Source organism: Perissodus microlepis, chromosome 18, assembly GCF_051167445.1.
Source record: "Perissodus microlepis isolate ML-2025 ecotype Zambia chromosome 18, ASM5116744v1, whole genome shotgun sequence".
In the NCBI taxonomy this organism is placed as follows: domain Eukaryota; kingdom Metazoa; phylum Chordata; class Actinopteri; order Cichliformes; family Cichlidae; genus Perissodus; species Perissodus microlepis.
Window position 1 is genome coordinate 26,272,568 of NC_140478.1, and position 15,339 is coordinate 26,287,906.

General features: G+C 36.9%; 2 protein-coding genes across 2 annotated transcripts; both read left to right on the top strand.

The window, feature by feature from the left end:
• Nucleotides 1-748: 748 nt before the first annotated feature.
• On the top strand, nucleotides 749-10,598 carry LOC146368021 (SLAM family member 5-like). Its single transcript, XM_084912737.1, has 6 exons — nucleotides 749-754; nucleotides 6,143-6,434; nucleotides 6,516-6,800; nucleotides 7,212-7,298; nucleotides 9,212-9,261; nucleotides 9,673-10,598. The coding sequence occupies exons 1-6, from the start codon at nucleotides 749-751 to the stop codon at nucleotides 9,892-9,894; spliced, it is 942 nt and encodes a 313-aa protein (XP_084768863.1). The 3' UTR covers nucleotides 9,895-10,598.
• A 369-nt stretch (nucleotides 10,599-10,967) lies between these two features.
• Nucleotides 10,968-15,339, top strand: LOC146368022 (uncharacterized). The gene is made up of 5 exons (XM_084912738.1): nucleotides 10,968-10,979; nucleotides 13,103-13,478; nucleotides 13,563-13,847; nucleotides 14,260-14,346; nucleotides 15,269-15,339. Exons 1-5 carry the CDS (start codon nucleotides 10,968-10,970, stop codon nucleotides 15,337-15,339), a joined length of 831 nt encoding a protein of 276 aa, XP_084768864.1.

Genomic DNA, 15,339 nt, shown 5'->3' on the forward strand with positions numbered 1-15,339 from the left:
TGACACTGAAGTAATGTCACACAATCAGCAAGTCTGTACTCTTTCTGACTTATCTCTTTGGCTCCCTCTCCTTTCCTTTTTCTTGATCTACTCCCCATGCAGAATAAACAACAAAACAAAAAACAAACCACAGAGGTTAAAAAAAGTAAAAGCTGTTCAGTGAACCAACGCAGAACCAAAATGAGAAGCTTGAAAGGACCCACAAGTGTGCTTTGACAAAACATTATTCTACCTCTTCATTGCTCAGTTGAGAGAATCATGACTGGTTCATTTCCTGGTAAAAACCCAAACATGTAATTTGTCTATAATAGTTCAATTCAATGTAGCACTACAACTGAAAAGTAGACAAACCTGAACCATTTTGTGTGACCTGTATATTAGTAATGGTGTTTGTATTTCATGTTTTCTGTCATGCGTGACTGCTGTTGCTGCTTCAGAACATAGCACTTTATGTAAGTGAAGTAAATTTGCACCTTGAAAAGTTAAGTTGAATGTGTGTTAAATTTTGAGTCTACTAAAAGCACTCAAACACTGAAAATCATTGAATTATTAGTTTTAAAAACAGATGATTAATTTTTAACAAATCAAACTGTAAATTTTTTTGAATGTCTCTGTAGTTTTAATAATATTAATGTGTCCAGATATGCACAGACATTAAAGGAACTCTTCTTTATCTAAACAATGGTAGCCTACTATTCCTTGAACACTTGCAGAAATCACAGACAAAAAAGTGGAACAGTAGGATACAATGCAGGTAAGTGCTGAGATGTGAGAATGTGGAATATTAATAGTTACAAACGAAGTGATCCATGACTTTAATGGATCTGAATAAGATGAAAAATAATTGTTTTGGAATTACTTTTTCACATTATGAGTGTAAAGTGTCTTTAAAGACCATCTCAGTGATTTATTCTTATCTTTGCTTTTCTTCATCCACCCGGAAAACGATCTCTGGAAGAACTCGCTCTTCTAGGAAAACTCTCAGATTATGTGAACTTTCTGCTGCTCATAAGGAATTCTCATCTGCTTTTGCACTTTCCTGCTTTCTGTAAACATTTTTGTCTCTGAGCCTGCTGTGAGTGTGCCAGTTAAGTGTTTAGCTATGACAGATATGCTCTTATTTTAATCAGTTGATTAATCCACATACATGCAGCAAAAAACAACATTGCTGGCGTCTGATGTACATAACTAAAATGATTGTGTCTTAGTCAGATTGGGTCTTACTCAGCTATGCTCATGTGGAATTGTTTGTTTAGACTGTAAGACTTAAAATGAAACTGTAATTGAAGTTTAAGTCTCACTGATACTATGTTAACCTCAGCTGCATCCTACTGAAACTCTAACATCACATTATCAGCATGTCTGTACATTTGTAACAAATCTACAAAACGCAGCTTTGCTAACATGATCATTTGTCTTTGGTCCAGTCATAAACGGGTGGGATCTAGTTTGATGGCTTTGTTTCTCTTTGATGCCATTTCTGACACTGACACATGCCAAAGATACATTTGTGTTACTTAAAACAGTCATAACCTTACTCATCTTGAAAAAATATGGCTAACAAGCCTCTTTAAATTTTATTTAATTTTTTTCTCCCTGAAACATGTTTAATAAAAAGTAACAACTGTTCATTTAACCAACCCAGAAAAGAAAATCTTTACTAGTCCCAGAGGTGTGGTTTGTCAAAATGTTATGCTACTTCCTTCTTCAATTGCTCAGTTGGGAGAATGATGTCTTGTTGTGTAGTCCTGTTTGCTTTTTCTTTGCTCTACATAATAGAAGTACAAGGTAAGAACTCGCTCTGTTGTTTTTAAAACTACTGTTTTGTTGCTTTTAAAAATCTTTTGGTAGTACAAAATGGTATGTTTTTAGTGATGCTGGTATTTTTAGTCACGATGCTGATAAAATTCAATATTATGCAGTTAAATGTAGTTTACATTGAGATGTTCAGTTAGCAGTGTGAATATCTGCTACAATCATAGCCAATGATCCAAAGTCATAGTGAAAGTTGTCCCTCAAAAATACTTCAAATACAACAAGACCTCCAGCTGAGGCAAACCCAGGGAGGTTATCTGACAAATTTTGAGTAAAGGGGGAAAATAAGCAGGAAAAAAGATCAACTAAAGTGTAGAGAATCCAAAGACAAACTATGGGAGAGAAAAAGCAAATGTTAATGAAATGCAATATATAAACACATTGGGAGTAAAAGGGGGATGAAGAAAGGCTTATTGCATTTTGGGTAGACCCCCAGTAATTTCAGTCAGTAGTAGTAGCATAACTTAGTCATGGTTTGTGAATGAAGTTGTTTATTGAGATAATATTGTAGTATTAGATTTTTATATAGTAAATGGACTGATCCTCATACACGCTTTTCTACTCTCCCAGAGTACTCAAAGCGCTGTATACAACATGCCTCATTCACCCAAGCACTTCCTTCTATACTTAAGTGCAATCTAACCAACATTCACACGCAAATGAACACATTGGAGGGCAACTTGGGGTTAGTATCTTGCCCAAGGATACTTGGCATGCAGACTGGGGAAACCAAGGATCAAACCACCAACCTTCCAGTCAGTAGCTGATTTGCTCTACCACCTGAGCCACAGCCACCCCATTTTTAAGGTGTGATGAGACCTGATCATTTAGCTTTTTCATGTGTGAGAAGAAGGATTTTAAACTAAATTTGTGATTTAAGAGGAAGGCAATGAAGAGACACTAATATAGGAAAAAATATAACCCCTCCTTTTAGTTTGTGTTGGTGCAATGTTTTGTACTAATTGAAGGCTTCTCAGGGAGCCTTTAGAAGAACTTGATAAAGAATTGCAATAGTCCATCACAGAAGTAACAAATGCATGAAAAGTTTTTCGGCATCACTCTGAAACAGGGGATGTGTTTGAAAGCTACTTCCTGTCTCCTTTTCTTGACCAAGGAAACTAAGGAAAGAAGGGTAGGAGAATTCATAAGTAGAGAGCAGTACACTAAAATTCTAAACAACTTTCAGGGATTAAAGTTGTGAGCGAGGTGCCAAAATATCTATTCTAAAACTCATTACTCATTCCTTATTACGAATGTTTAGATTTGAGCTCCATTTATTTCTGCTCCTCAGTAATACTGTGATTTTGATTGGAACAGAGCAGAATTCATCAGAACTCACTATAAAGTGAGTACTGCCATGTAGCTCTGTCATAATAGTCCCCCAAAAACTGACAATAACTGGGAAATATAGAACACACAGAGGACACAGGTATGAGGGAGATCACAAAATGGAAATAAGGAAATCTGAGGGGTTTGTTACACACACAGGACAAGGGCCTGGCAAAATAAAACCAGAACCATAAACATGGTGACAGAATAACAAATATAACTATAAATACTGAGTCGCAGTCCTCAGAACATCATGCCCAGTGCCCAGCAGTTTATATCAGAAGACTTTACCCTTCATTTAAAAATGTATTGATTCTCCATCAGTCTCTCCTTCATGCATCCTCATCAGGTCTGCTTAATTTTTAGTCAGTAATTTGTGCTGCTTATGCCAGAATGCTGGTTGTTACCTAAATGTACTGAATCTTACACATGTTAAATGGACTGGTTCTCATACAGCTCTTTTCTACTCTGAGAACTCAAAGCACTTTGTACAATTTGCCTCATTGACCCATTCATACTAGCATTTTTTCTATGCCTTTCTATGTAAGTGCTTCTGTAACATTCACACAGACTTATCGGAGAGAAACTTGGTGGGTTAGTATCTTACCCAATAATTTTTGGCACGCAGACTGGTGCAGACAGGAACGAGCCACCAACCTTCCAATTAGTATGTGACCTGTCGCCACAGCTACCGTTACATCTCCTTAAATTATGGCTACACTTTGATCAGTTATAGATCATAATCTCAGTGTGGAGATCTTACATAAATCTTTATGCGACAACAACTGGACAAAAAGCAGTATTCATTTAACATGCTGTTATTAAAAATTCATAGCATTTAGCAAATTATGGCATGAAACGGAAAATGCAGTTATAGGTAATGTTTGCATAATCTGAGCCACTTTGCTAAAGGAAGTAATAAAGGAAGTGCTGACGCTTTTTTCCTTAGCATATGAACAAACAGTTCTTATTATGTCCACCACACAGATATTCAGGTCACTTCAGTCATTTAGGAACCTTTTTAAGCAAAACAGACTATTCAAAATTACCCAAGATGTCATAGATGTTAGCAATATTGCACAGTTGAAATAAGAGACTCCCAGTCTTTTGTATGTATCTGGTTAAACACCATGTTTCTGAGGTTTTATGGTCAAATACTAAAAACCTCTGTTTAGTCCAAATTTAGCCTGCAGATTAACTAGCTGATGTGTTATCTGCTTTCATTGATGAAAATAACTGGGTATCATGTTCATAGCAATTAAAAATGAATATAATATTTAATATGTCGAGGGGCGATCGTGGCTAAGTAGTTGTGGGTTTGCCTTGTAATTGGAAGGTTGCCGGTTCGAGTCCCGGCTTGGACAGTCTCGGTCGTTGTGTCCTTGGGCAAGACACTTCACCCGTTGCCTACTGGTGGTGGTCAGAGGGCCCGGTGGCGCCAGTGTTCGGCAGCCTTGCCTCTGTCAGTGCGCCCCAGGGTGGCTGTGGCTACAATGTAGCTTGCCATCACCAGTGTGTGAATGCGTGTGTGAATGGGTGGATGACTGAACGTGTAAAGCGCTTTGGGGTCCTTAGGGACTAGTAAAGCGCTATACAAATACAGGCCATTTACCATATATGAAATAAATATGATTCAAACCAGTTCAGCAATACCAATGCTGTATTCCAATATCTTTAGTAAGATGTTGTGATCAGCAGTATCGGATGCTATAGTGAAGTCTAACAGGACAAGCACGGAGGCCAAAAGATTTTTCATTAGTGCCATTTCTGGGCTATAATGAATTTCCTCAAATGATGACATAGCTGTGAGGATTTTATTATTATTTTTCTTACAAAAAGGGAAAATAAAACATTCATCTATAATTAGCCATTTCAGTAAAGAGGTATAAAACAAAACTTGTGTCAGTGTTGAGAATACATATAGGTATTGTATATACCTAATTGTATATAAACTAAAGTAAATGCTTTTCAGCTGTGGTTTAAGGATTTGGCAGTTAGTAACACTTGATTATTAAAATCATTCACTACCATAAACTTTCACTGAATATTTAATAACCCATGTATAACAGTTTTCTTCTTTGGTGTATGTGAAATTATTTTTAATATTTCTTGTTTATGAATTATAAAGGTAACCTTTTTTTCTGGTTCATTTTCTGTGGTCTGTGAGAAGATGGTCTCTGGGGGGATATGTAAGATATGTAAGACTGTGTCTGTGCTTCCTGGTCTCAATCCTGGATAGATATGTTTTGGGTGGTTTGATATATTCATTCATAGTTATTTAAGGTCCACCACCACTGTGAGATGGAATCTGTAATTCCAAAACAACCAGGCTTTCCACAAAAAGTTTATCTGCAGTGTGAAGCCCACACCGTTTTCTAGACACCATAGACAAAAAGCAGTTGGATGTGACTAAATAATAATAAAATAATCAAACAAATAAATAATAAAAGGTTTCATTTGATTTAGGAGGACTGCTATTGCGGGCTCACTATTCTGATATTAAGCATGGTTGGTTATGAGTTTTCTGGAATATTCTTTTAGTTTTTGCAGTGTGATTTATTTCTTGTATGTAGTCCTCTGAGTATGATATTGCTGCTTTGGTGTTTATCTTTGCCTTTAGTCCTTGGTTCCACATTAGATGATGCTAATTATCCCAGTCTTGTCTCCGTGTTCTGCCTTCTGACTGTGTCAGGTTCAGTGTCCAGGTCAGTGTTTGTCATTTCCTCCTTGGTGACCTCATGTCTCTTATGTTTTTTTTGTTCAGTTCAACTTCTACTGATCAGTTTCAGATGTTGTCTCAGTTGTTGCCTTTTCCTTAATTATCCTGTGTGTATACAGTGTGTCTCAGTCTCCTTTTGTGCTGTGTTGATTCTGTCTTTAGTCATTAGTTTGCCTTGTTTTTTCCAACCAGCATCAATTTGTATTTTGTTTAATTGCAGCAATAAAGCTGCTTTTTAGCTTACTTCTCTTTTTTTTTGTTGTTCTTTTAGGGCTCTAGTCCGTGTTTCTGCTGCATGGAAAGGACTTACACCTGGATGTAGAGAAATCTGTTGTACTGGACAAAAATACTGATTTGTTCTGGAAATTTAATTCCAGTAATAATATAGCTAAACATGTTTTTAATACTGATCCAGTTGTGTTTGACAATTATGAAGGAAGGGCTGAGTTGTTTGGACAAAATTACTCTTTGCTAGTGAAGAATGTACAACACAATGACAGTGGAGATTATACTGCAGTAACAATCAGCGGAAAAGAGCAAAGGGTAGCTGAATATAAGGTCATAGTTCAAGGTAGGTTTCTCTTTTCATTGTTTTGAAATGTTCACACATCATAGACGTGTTTTTAATACTTTCACACCTGTTGTTCCCCAGATCCAGTGACTCCTGCTGACCTGACAGTGGACCCTGTGCCCAGCAGCTCAGACTCCTGTAACCTGACTGTGACCTGCAGCACAGTGGACTTTAACATCAGCAGTAGTTTTAGATGTGATGGTAAAAACTGCTCTCATGCAGGAGAAAAGGATTTGAAGGCCACAAAATGTTTTTCCTCTTTAAGTGTTTACCTGCAACAAGACACCATTTTCTGTAATCACAGCAACCAAGTGAGCTGGAATCAAACCATGAAGGTGCTCAAATCTTACTGTGAAACAAAGACAGGTGAGAATAACGGTCATAGTAATGAATTTAAAAAAAAAAAATGAAATAACCACATTTTAAAGGCCTTGCTGTGTGATGTTTGCATTTTGTCCCCATGTCTAACTACATGTCTTTGGATTGTGGGAGAAAGCATCCACAATCCAGTCCAAAGACTTGCAGTCAGTGTGGTTAAGTGAACTGGTGATTGAATGTAGGTGTGAACTGACTGTAAATGGTTGTAAATGGTAAATGGTTCTTTTTAAAGAACTTGTTTAACCAAACTGTCACAACCATATATATATATATGTCATTACTCTACTGATCAGTTAAATATTTGCTGCAGTGGTAAATCTTTTTTTGTTTTTTGCAAATAAATCCCAGTACTTAACCTGGTCAGAATCACTGTGATATAATAATTTGATTTCTTCACAGTTCCCAGTGGAGCCACCATAATTGCAGCTTCGACTTCTGTTATCTTCTTGTTGACTCTCTTCATTACCCTTTGCTTCATCATGAACTGTAAGTTCCAATGTTGTTTTTTTCTTTTTTCAGAAAAATTAGTGAATTGCTGCTACTTCAAGTACACAAAATTACATCTTGCATTGAAGCACACACTTCATTTTAGTTAGTTTTAGTTGCTATGTTTAGCTTCAATAAGATATTCACACCAGAATTTTGGAGTTTAGAGTTGCGGCCAGACTTCAGCGAAGACCCTCAAATCAGAGTTCGACCATCTTCAAAAAATAGCTCCCAGACTGTTGGTCAACAGTCAGTGAACTTTAATGTGTGTATGATACAGAGGAAGTCAGTGACCTGCCATTGTGGCCATCTTCTTGGGCTCCGTCACTTACATGTGTCCCCGAGCCAGAAGCTTCTACTGGGGAGTAGCTATTTTCTACTGTAATTATGCCCATTCATTCAAATCATGGCTCCACAAGATGGCACTTCCTTCTCAAACACTGTTTAAATACAACAAATTTGTATAAAGTGTTTGTAGGGCAGGCACAAAGGCTTTAAACAGTTATTTTTTACTTTGTGTTACTTGTGCACAGCAGCATTGTCTGAGGGGGAAAAAAAAACAAAGCAAAAACATCCATCCATCCATCCATTCGCTTCCGCTTATCCTTTTCAGGGTCGCGGGGGGCGCTGGAGCCTATCCCAGCTGTCACAGGGCGAGAGGCGGGGTACACTGACTTAGTCTTTATACGCAAAAACACTGGAACAGAAAATATTGTTTTCATTAGCTTTAAGAGGTCGTGTAATGATGGTTGGAGCAATTCAAAGGCAATCTTGACTTCCACAACCCATCAGAGACAATTGAAATTTGTATTATTTATGTAAAGATGTACGTTGTCTGTAAATATATCATAAATATACCTCAAACTACTCAAACATTATATAAGATGATAAATGCCTGTGTTAAATTGATATGTAGTGTATTTTCTGTGACTATGTGGGGGTTACAGTGTAGTTATAACAATAGTATGGCTGCTGTTCCTGTAGGGTTTTTTTTTTTAAATGTGGGACTCTGACAGGTTCCATAGGCATGTTTTTTCACACTGAATAAAAGCTGTAAAAATATAAAAATCACTTTGACTGCAAAGAGGGATGAGTTTTTTTCTTCTTTTTTGGGCAGACTGATCTGTTTACAGTCTACTGACAGAACAGGGTTGTATCAAAGTTCTATGTAAATAGCACGAGTTAACAAAGAAAATCGGGAATAAATGTTATTTTATTATGTATTAGTCCACTAAATCACTTCTGTTTGGCTACAGTAAGATCGTTTCTTTATGTACTAAAAAATCACCTTGTAGAAGATGTAAATATAACACTTTAATAAGGGAAATAAATTTCCCCTGTAAAATGTAAATTTCAAGAAAGTCAACCTATATCTGAATGGTTTAGGACCAAAATACATCAGTGACCTCCTGACCCAGTATGAACCTTCCAGATCCCTCAGGTCATCTGGATCCGGTCTTTTATCAGTTCCCAGAGTCAGAACCAGACACGGAGAAGCTGCATTCAGCTTTTATGCTCCTTATATCTGGAACAAACTCCCAGAAAGCCTCAGATCAGCTGAAACACTCAGTTTATTTAAATCCAGGTTGAAGACTCACCTATTCTCAGCTGCATTTGAATAAACCACCAAATCCACACTTTTAAGCTTAAATTTCAAAACTTACATTTAACTACTGATTTTATCTACTGTTCTGATTTTATCTGTTTTGATTTTATATACTGTTTTGTTTGTTTGTTTGTTTGTTTGTTAATTAGTTAGTTTGCTTGTTTGCTTGTTTTAATCAATTTTAAATCATGCTTTTTATTTGTTTTTGTTTCTAATGTCTCTGTAAAGCACTTTGAATCACCTTGTTGTTGAATTGTGCTATACAAATAAACTTGCCTTGCCTATATTTTCTATGACTGACTTACAGGTAAAAGTAGAAGAGGGAACCAGGAAAACACTATATATGCGGTTCCTGAGGTAAGCATAATATATATATATATATATTTTTTTTTTTTTTAAAAAGAAGAAGAAACTCTCCCACTCTGCTAGTCAAACTGTATACAGTTAATTTTGAGTAATTAAATTATTAAGAAACATTTTTTGTTTCCTGAACAAAATCCTCTTTTATTTTAAACTGGACTGAAATCCAGGCCATCCAGCTATATATGTGAGCAAACACTGTTTCACAAACTACTTTCTAAAATCAACCCCATCTCCTTTCTACACCAACTGTTCCATCTAGTCCACTGATGCAGATCCAACCTTATGCTTCTTCTTGCCACATTTAGACTTCACTGTGTGTGATATTTTCTTCCTGGGTTATTATTGTGTAAACATGTAAGATAAATATTACATTTTCCTAACAAAGCACTTTTGATTTATTTCCAGGAGGTCACTCCAGGCCAGACTCAAAGTCAGACTCCCTCAGGACATGAATCATGTAATTCTCCAACATCTACTTATGCTTTGGTGGAGTTTCACACTGAACACAAATCCACCAAAACTGAAAACATCCCTCAGACAAAGACAGTGTATGCTCAGGTGGACAGAGCTGCAAAGCCCAATTCTACAGTCCAACAACAAACACCCAGAGCTGAAGAAAACCAATAACTGTATTTATAATGATCAACAGAGTTCACTGATGTACCATATGTGTAAAATGTGGATGTTCATGTTACTGTGAGGGAAACATGTTAATCGGAAGGGATATGGGTCTGTTCACTCACATGTTGCTCACTTTAGACACAAAGGTTTGGTTGCTGAATAATATTGTGGTCTAACTTAAAGGTAGCTGGATATTTCTCTTAATTTGAATTAACAGAGCTAGTTAACCCAATTTTTATTTGTTCAAAGTCTTGTTTTTGAGAAAATGAAATAGGCACAGAGTTTACAGACATACCAACAAAAAAGGGTCAGCTGAGAACCAATGAGTGTATGTACCTGCAGACTATTGTGCAATATCTGCAATATTTAGTGTGTTCTGTTATTACATTAATAATCATACTAATATATGTTCTCTCTTTAATCTCTTTACTAACTTGTCATAGATAATGATTGTTGCATTAGTAATTGTACTCTAACTGCATGGTTTTCATTATACACAAATCCAATGCAGTACTCTTTAACTTTGTAATATAATAAAAATATAATATTCTAAGATGATACAGTCTTGAAAATGTGAAACTATTTATAGCTAGGTAAAAATGGCAGAGGTCTCAAAGAGGAAGAGAATACATGAACTAACACAGTACATGTAAGTCTTAAAAAATGAGATGCCAATTTATTTGGATGCATTAAACTCTCTTTGGCTCTTGGCGAAGGCGGTTGCACTTTTTCTCCTCTCCTCTCCCCCTTATCTTCCCTGCTTAGCCTCTTGTATCCTTGTCTAGTCTCGTGTATTTTTGTATTACTTTTCCCTGGAACACTCTCTCACAGTCTGTTCTCTAAAACCTAAAGAGGAATTATGGATTTGATCAACTGGTCCCTGAATGCAATTGACACCCTTTTCTCAACGAGAAGTCTGGGCTCGGGTGAGCCTGAGTGTTGAAGATATCTACCTATTCGGAACCATGATAACAGGGTTCTGGCTGATTGGAGCTGGCTTGGCCCTGGCTTATCGAAGATTAAAGAAAGTGGAATCGGCTGTTCAAAACCCCACAAGGCTGCCCGCTGGGATTGAATCGATGGGACGAGTGGTGAGTTCTCAAAATGGGCTCATTGAGCGCAGCACGGATAAGATCTTGGAGAAGCTTACGGCTGCCGTGAACACTCAGAATAAGACCTCTAAGCGAAAATTGATTACATCTTGGAGAAGCTCACTGCGGTCTTGAGTTCTCAGAATCTGCTCTTTGAGCACAAGAATGACAACATCACGGAGCGTAAGTTTGACAACATCATGGAGAAGCTCACGGCTCTCCAACAGGAGATTGAGAGACCAGTGTCGGACTGTTAGAACAGCTTTGAAATTCACATGAGTTGTTCGCACTAAAGTAAAAACCACCATCACTTCATGCGGCTGCCACTTCGGCGCCAGCTGTGATCTCAAGGCTGAAGCTGAACAAAAAACACCCTGATAACAGACTGTGCTTAGACTGTTCTTCCTATCCTACGCAAGGCCACCTGAGTTGGCTGGAAGACTGTTTACTTAGCCTAGCAGGGCGAAGGACACTGTCTCAGCTGAACTCTGGACGGACACACACACACACACACACACACACACACACACACACACACTGATACACACTCATCCCCCCTCCCTTTCCAAACGCCTTCAATGCTTTTCCCCTCCCGGGGAAGATGGCGGTCGACTGGACCAGCGCAGACATGCTGCAGGACCGGATGCGCTGTCTACACCGGCTCTCTCTTACCCTTTACCCGCCCCTGTTGCTTGTCTTGTGTTTCTATGGTGTATTGATAGTCATGTGCATTTTGTGCTGAGGTGTTTTTTTTCTGTTATCAAACTGTTCTCCCACTAGGAGCTCAGTCTGAGTGGAGTTTTTTTTTTTCTCCTCCTCTCACCTCATGTTATGTATTTTCGTTGTTTTTTTCCTATCAGCCTACCTCTCTGACATGTCTTCCCAATGTGATGTTTGTGTAAAGTTTGGTCAGAAGGTTCCTTTGTAAGCTGCCTGCTGTAACCCTAATTTCCTTCGGGATTAATAAAGTATTCTGATTAAACTTGAAACCATTCAAAGGCAGATAAGGTAACATCACTTTAATCACACTGTGCAGCACACCTAGTCATACAGATAACCCATATCCCCTAAAGGTCACTGAGAAAGAGTGGAAAAAATTAAAGGAGACTGTAACGACAGAGCCAGTCCTGACATTCTTTGATCCAACAAAAGTGGCAACCTGTCGGATATGCGTCCCGATCAATGACAGAAACTGAACAACACTATGCTCAAATTGAAAAAGAGACTTTGGGCTTAGTGTTTGGGTGTGGAAAATTTCACAGCTATGTTTAATGGATTACCAACCTTTACAGCAGAAACTGATCACAAACCTCTCATATCAATCAGAAAAAAGAACCTTAATGACAGAATTATTATATTTTAAAATATATTTTGAGATATATTTCAAAATATACCAAAAATGGCCAAAAAATATATGTGCTAAAATACATTTTCAAATATATTTATAACATATTTTGAAATGTATTTTAGCACATATATTATTAATATATTATTGGTCATTTTTCGTATATTTTGAAATATATATTCAGTTCTACTCCCCCTATCTAATTATCTCTGATTTGTTTCAGTTATCTTCCCACCTGTTGTGTTTTCCCTTGTTATGTATTGTCTCTGTCTCCTTTTGTCCTTTGTTGTGTCCTTCCTTGCAGTCTGTTCTCCCTGAAGACTCATAGATTTACCCAGAAGTTTGATTCTGTTCTTCTGGATATAACGTTTTTAGTAAGAGAAATATTTTGTCACGATCCAAGTGACTTCTTCAGTCTTGGATCAGTGATGAAATGTTTCTCCCAGTGAAAACGCTGCATCCAGATGAACAGAATCAACTTTTTGGGATTTCCTTACCTGGATGATTGAGCATGCATCAACACACTTATAGATTGTTTTCCTTGTTTTTCAGTCTGTGTTATTCTGTAGTATGTTTAAGTTCAGCAATAAAACTGCCTTTTAGTTTACCTCCCTTGTTTCCAGCTCCTGAATTTGGGTCTGACTCTGCCTGCCACACAGTCAACACTGACATGTTTTTTGTTTTTTGGACAGGAGAATTAAATACTATTCCACATTAATTGTTTGTGATCTTAAGTTGACATAAGCTTCTGTCATTATATTAAATTGTCTCTATATAGCGTCATGCATGCAATTCTGACACCAGTGTTATTGTTGTTAATTTTTTAATTCTATTTTTTAATTGTTTTCTTTTAGGTCTCCAACATGTGTTTGTGCTGCATGGAAAGGACTTACATCTGGATATAGAGAAACCTGTTAAACTTGACAAACAGACAGATTTGTTCTGGAAATTTAATCCCAGTACCAATATAGGTAAATGTGTTTTTAATAATGATCCAGTAGTGTTTAACGAATATGCAGGAAAGGCTGAGTTGTTTGGACAAAGTTACTCTTTGATATTAAAGAAAGTACAACACAATGACAGTGGAGATTATAAAGCAGTTGTGGTTGGGGGACGAGACCAGACTGTGGCTGAATACAAGGTCATAGTTCAAGGTAGGTTTCTATTTTCATTATTATTTTGAAATGTTGATACGTTATAGACGTGTTTTAAATACTTTCACACCTCATGTTCCCCAGATCGAGTGACTCCTGCTGACCTGACAGTGGACCCTGTGTCCAACAGCTCAGACTCCTGTAACCTGACTGTGACCTGCAGCACAGTGGACTTTAACATCAGCAGTAGTTTCAGATGTGATGGTAAAAACTGCTCTCATGCAGGAGAAAAGGATTTGAAGGCCACAAAAGTGTTTTCCTCTCTAATTGTTTACCTGCATCAAGACACCATTTACTGTAATCACAGCAACCAAGTGAGCTGGAACGTGACTGAGAAGGTGCTCAAATCTTACTGTGAAACAGAGACAGGTGAGAATAACGGTCATAGTAATACATGAAAACTGAAATAACCACGTTTTAAAGGTCTTGCTGTGTGGTGTTTGCATGTTCTCCCCATGCCTAACTACATGTCCAAAAACATGTAGTTTGTGGGGTTAACTCAACTGATGATTGAATGTAGGTGTGAACTGACCACCGACTGTGAATGGTTGTCAAAAAAAAAAAAAATCTGTATTGCCTTCTTAAAGAACTTGTTTAAGTAAACTGCCAAAACCAGGGGTGTGTAATGTGATATTGTAGTGATCATTAAAAGATTTACTGCTATAATATTTTATTTTTTTGCAAATAAATCCTGAAGAAGAAGAAGAAGAAGATGGATAGCAAATCAATCCTAGTACTGAACTCAGAATTTTTGTGATACAATAATTTAATTTCATTACAGTGTGCAGTGGAGCCATCAAAATTGCAGCTCCGATTGTTGTTCTCATCTTCTTGATTCTCTTCATTACCCCTTGTGTCATCATGAAATGTAAGTGCCAATGTTTTTTAGTGAATTGGTGATACGTAAAGTACACACAAATTATATTTTGCGTTTAAGCATACACTTTATACAAATACACATTTCCCATATGATTAGGTAATGCCATGAGAAGCCCAGATGAAGATATACTTTAGTACAGTAAAGATCTACTTTGTGTATGTTCTGTGTGAATGTGTTTATAACTGTGTTGATTCACTGTGGAATGGGAGATTTAAGATGTAAATTAAAAATGAATAACAATATCAAGTAAAAATAAATAATAACAAAGCCATTGAAATTATAAAACAAAGACGGGGAAGTGGTCAGAAGGAAATTCTTGAATTAATTTTGTTCTTTTCCCTTCCCCCCTTTTTAAAAAAACAAAACAAAAAGTTAAAGAGCACAAGGAAGCATGACAGAGGAGAGAAAGGTCCCTAGCTGTGCCAGTGCACATGTTAAAGTATAGACTTGGAAAACACTGGAACAGTAAAGATTGTTTTATTAGCTTTAAGAGGTCGTGTAATGATGGTTACAACAATTCAAAGGCAATCTTGATGTTATTGGAGACACTGGATGTCAGACATTGGATGTCATTGGAGACAATTGAAATTTGCATTATCTATGTAAAGATGCACTTTGTCTATAAATATATCATAAATATACTTCAAACTACTCAAATATTATATAAGATGATAAATGTCAGTGTTAAACTGATGTGTGTGTGTGTGTGTGACTATGACAGCTTCCATAGGCATGTTTTTTCACACTTAATGAAAGCTATAAAAATATAAAAATCACTTTGACTGCAAAGAGGGATGAGTTTTTTTTCTCTCGCGTTGTAAATATAACACTTAAATAAGGAAATACAATTTTTCGTGCAAAATCTAAATTTCAAGCAAGTCAATCTATATTTTCTATGACTGACTTACAGGTAAAAGTAAAGGAGGGAACCAGGAAAATACTATATATGCGGTTCCTGAAGTAAGCGGAAACTTTTTTTAA

What these genes read in the sequence shown, in the direction of transcription:
- LOC146368021 (XM_084912737.1), top strand. An exon ending in ATATAAGGTCATAGTTCAAG is followed by an intron (nt 6,435 to 6,515) that starts GTAGGTTTCTCT and finishes GTTGTTCCCCAG; the next exon opens with ATCCAGTGACTCCTGCTGAC. An exon ending in CCTTTGCTTCATCATGAACT is followed by an intron (nt 7,299 to 9,211) that starts GTAAGTTCCAAT and finishes ACTGACTTACAG; the next exon opens with GTAAAAGTAGAAGAGGGAAC.
- LOC146368022 (XM_084912738.1), top strand. An exon ending in ATACAAGGTCATAGTTCAAG is followed by an intron (nt 13,479 to 13,562) that starts GTAGGTTTCTAT and finishes CATGTTCCCCAG; the next exon opens with ATCGAGTGACTCCTGCTGAC. An exon ending in TTACTGTGAAACAGAGACAG is followed by an intron (nt 13,848 to 14,259) that starts GTGAGAATAACG and finishes ATTTCATTACAG; the next exon opens with TGTGCAGTGGAGCCATCAAA.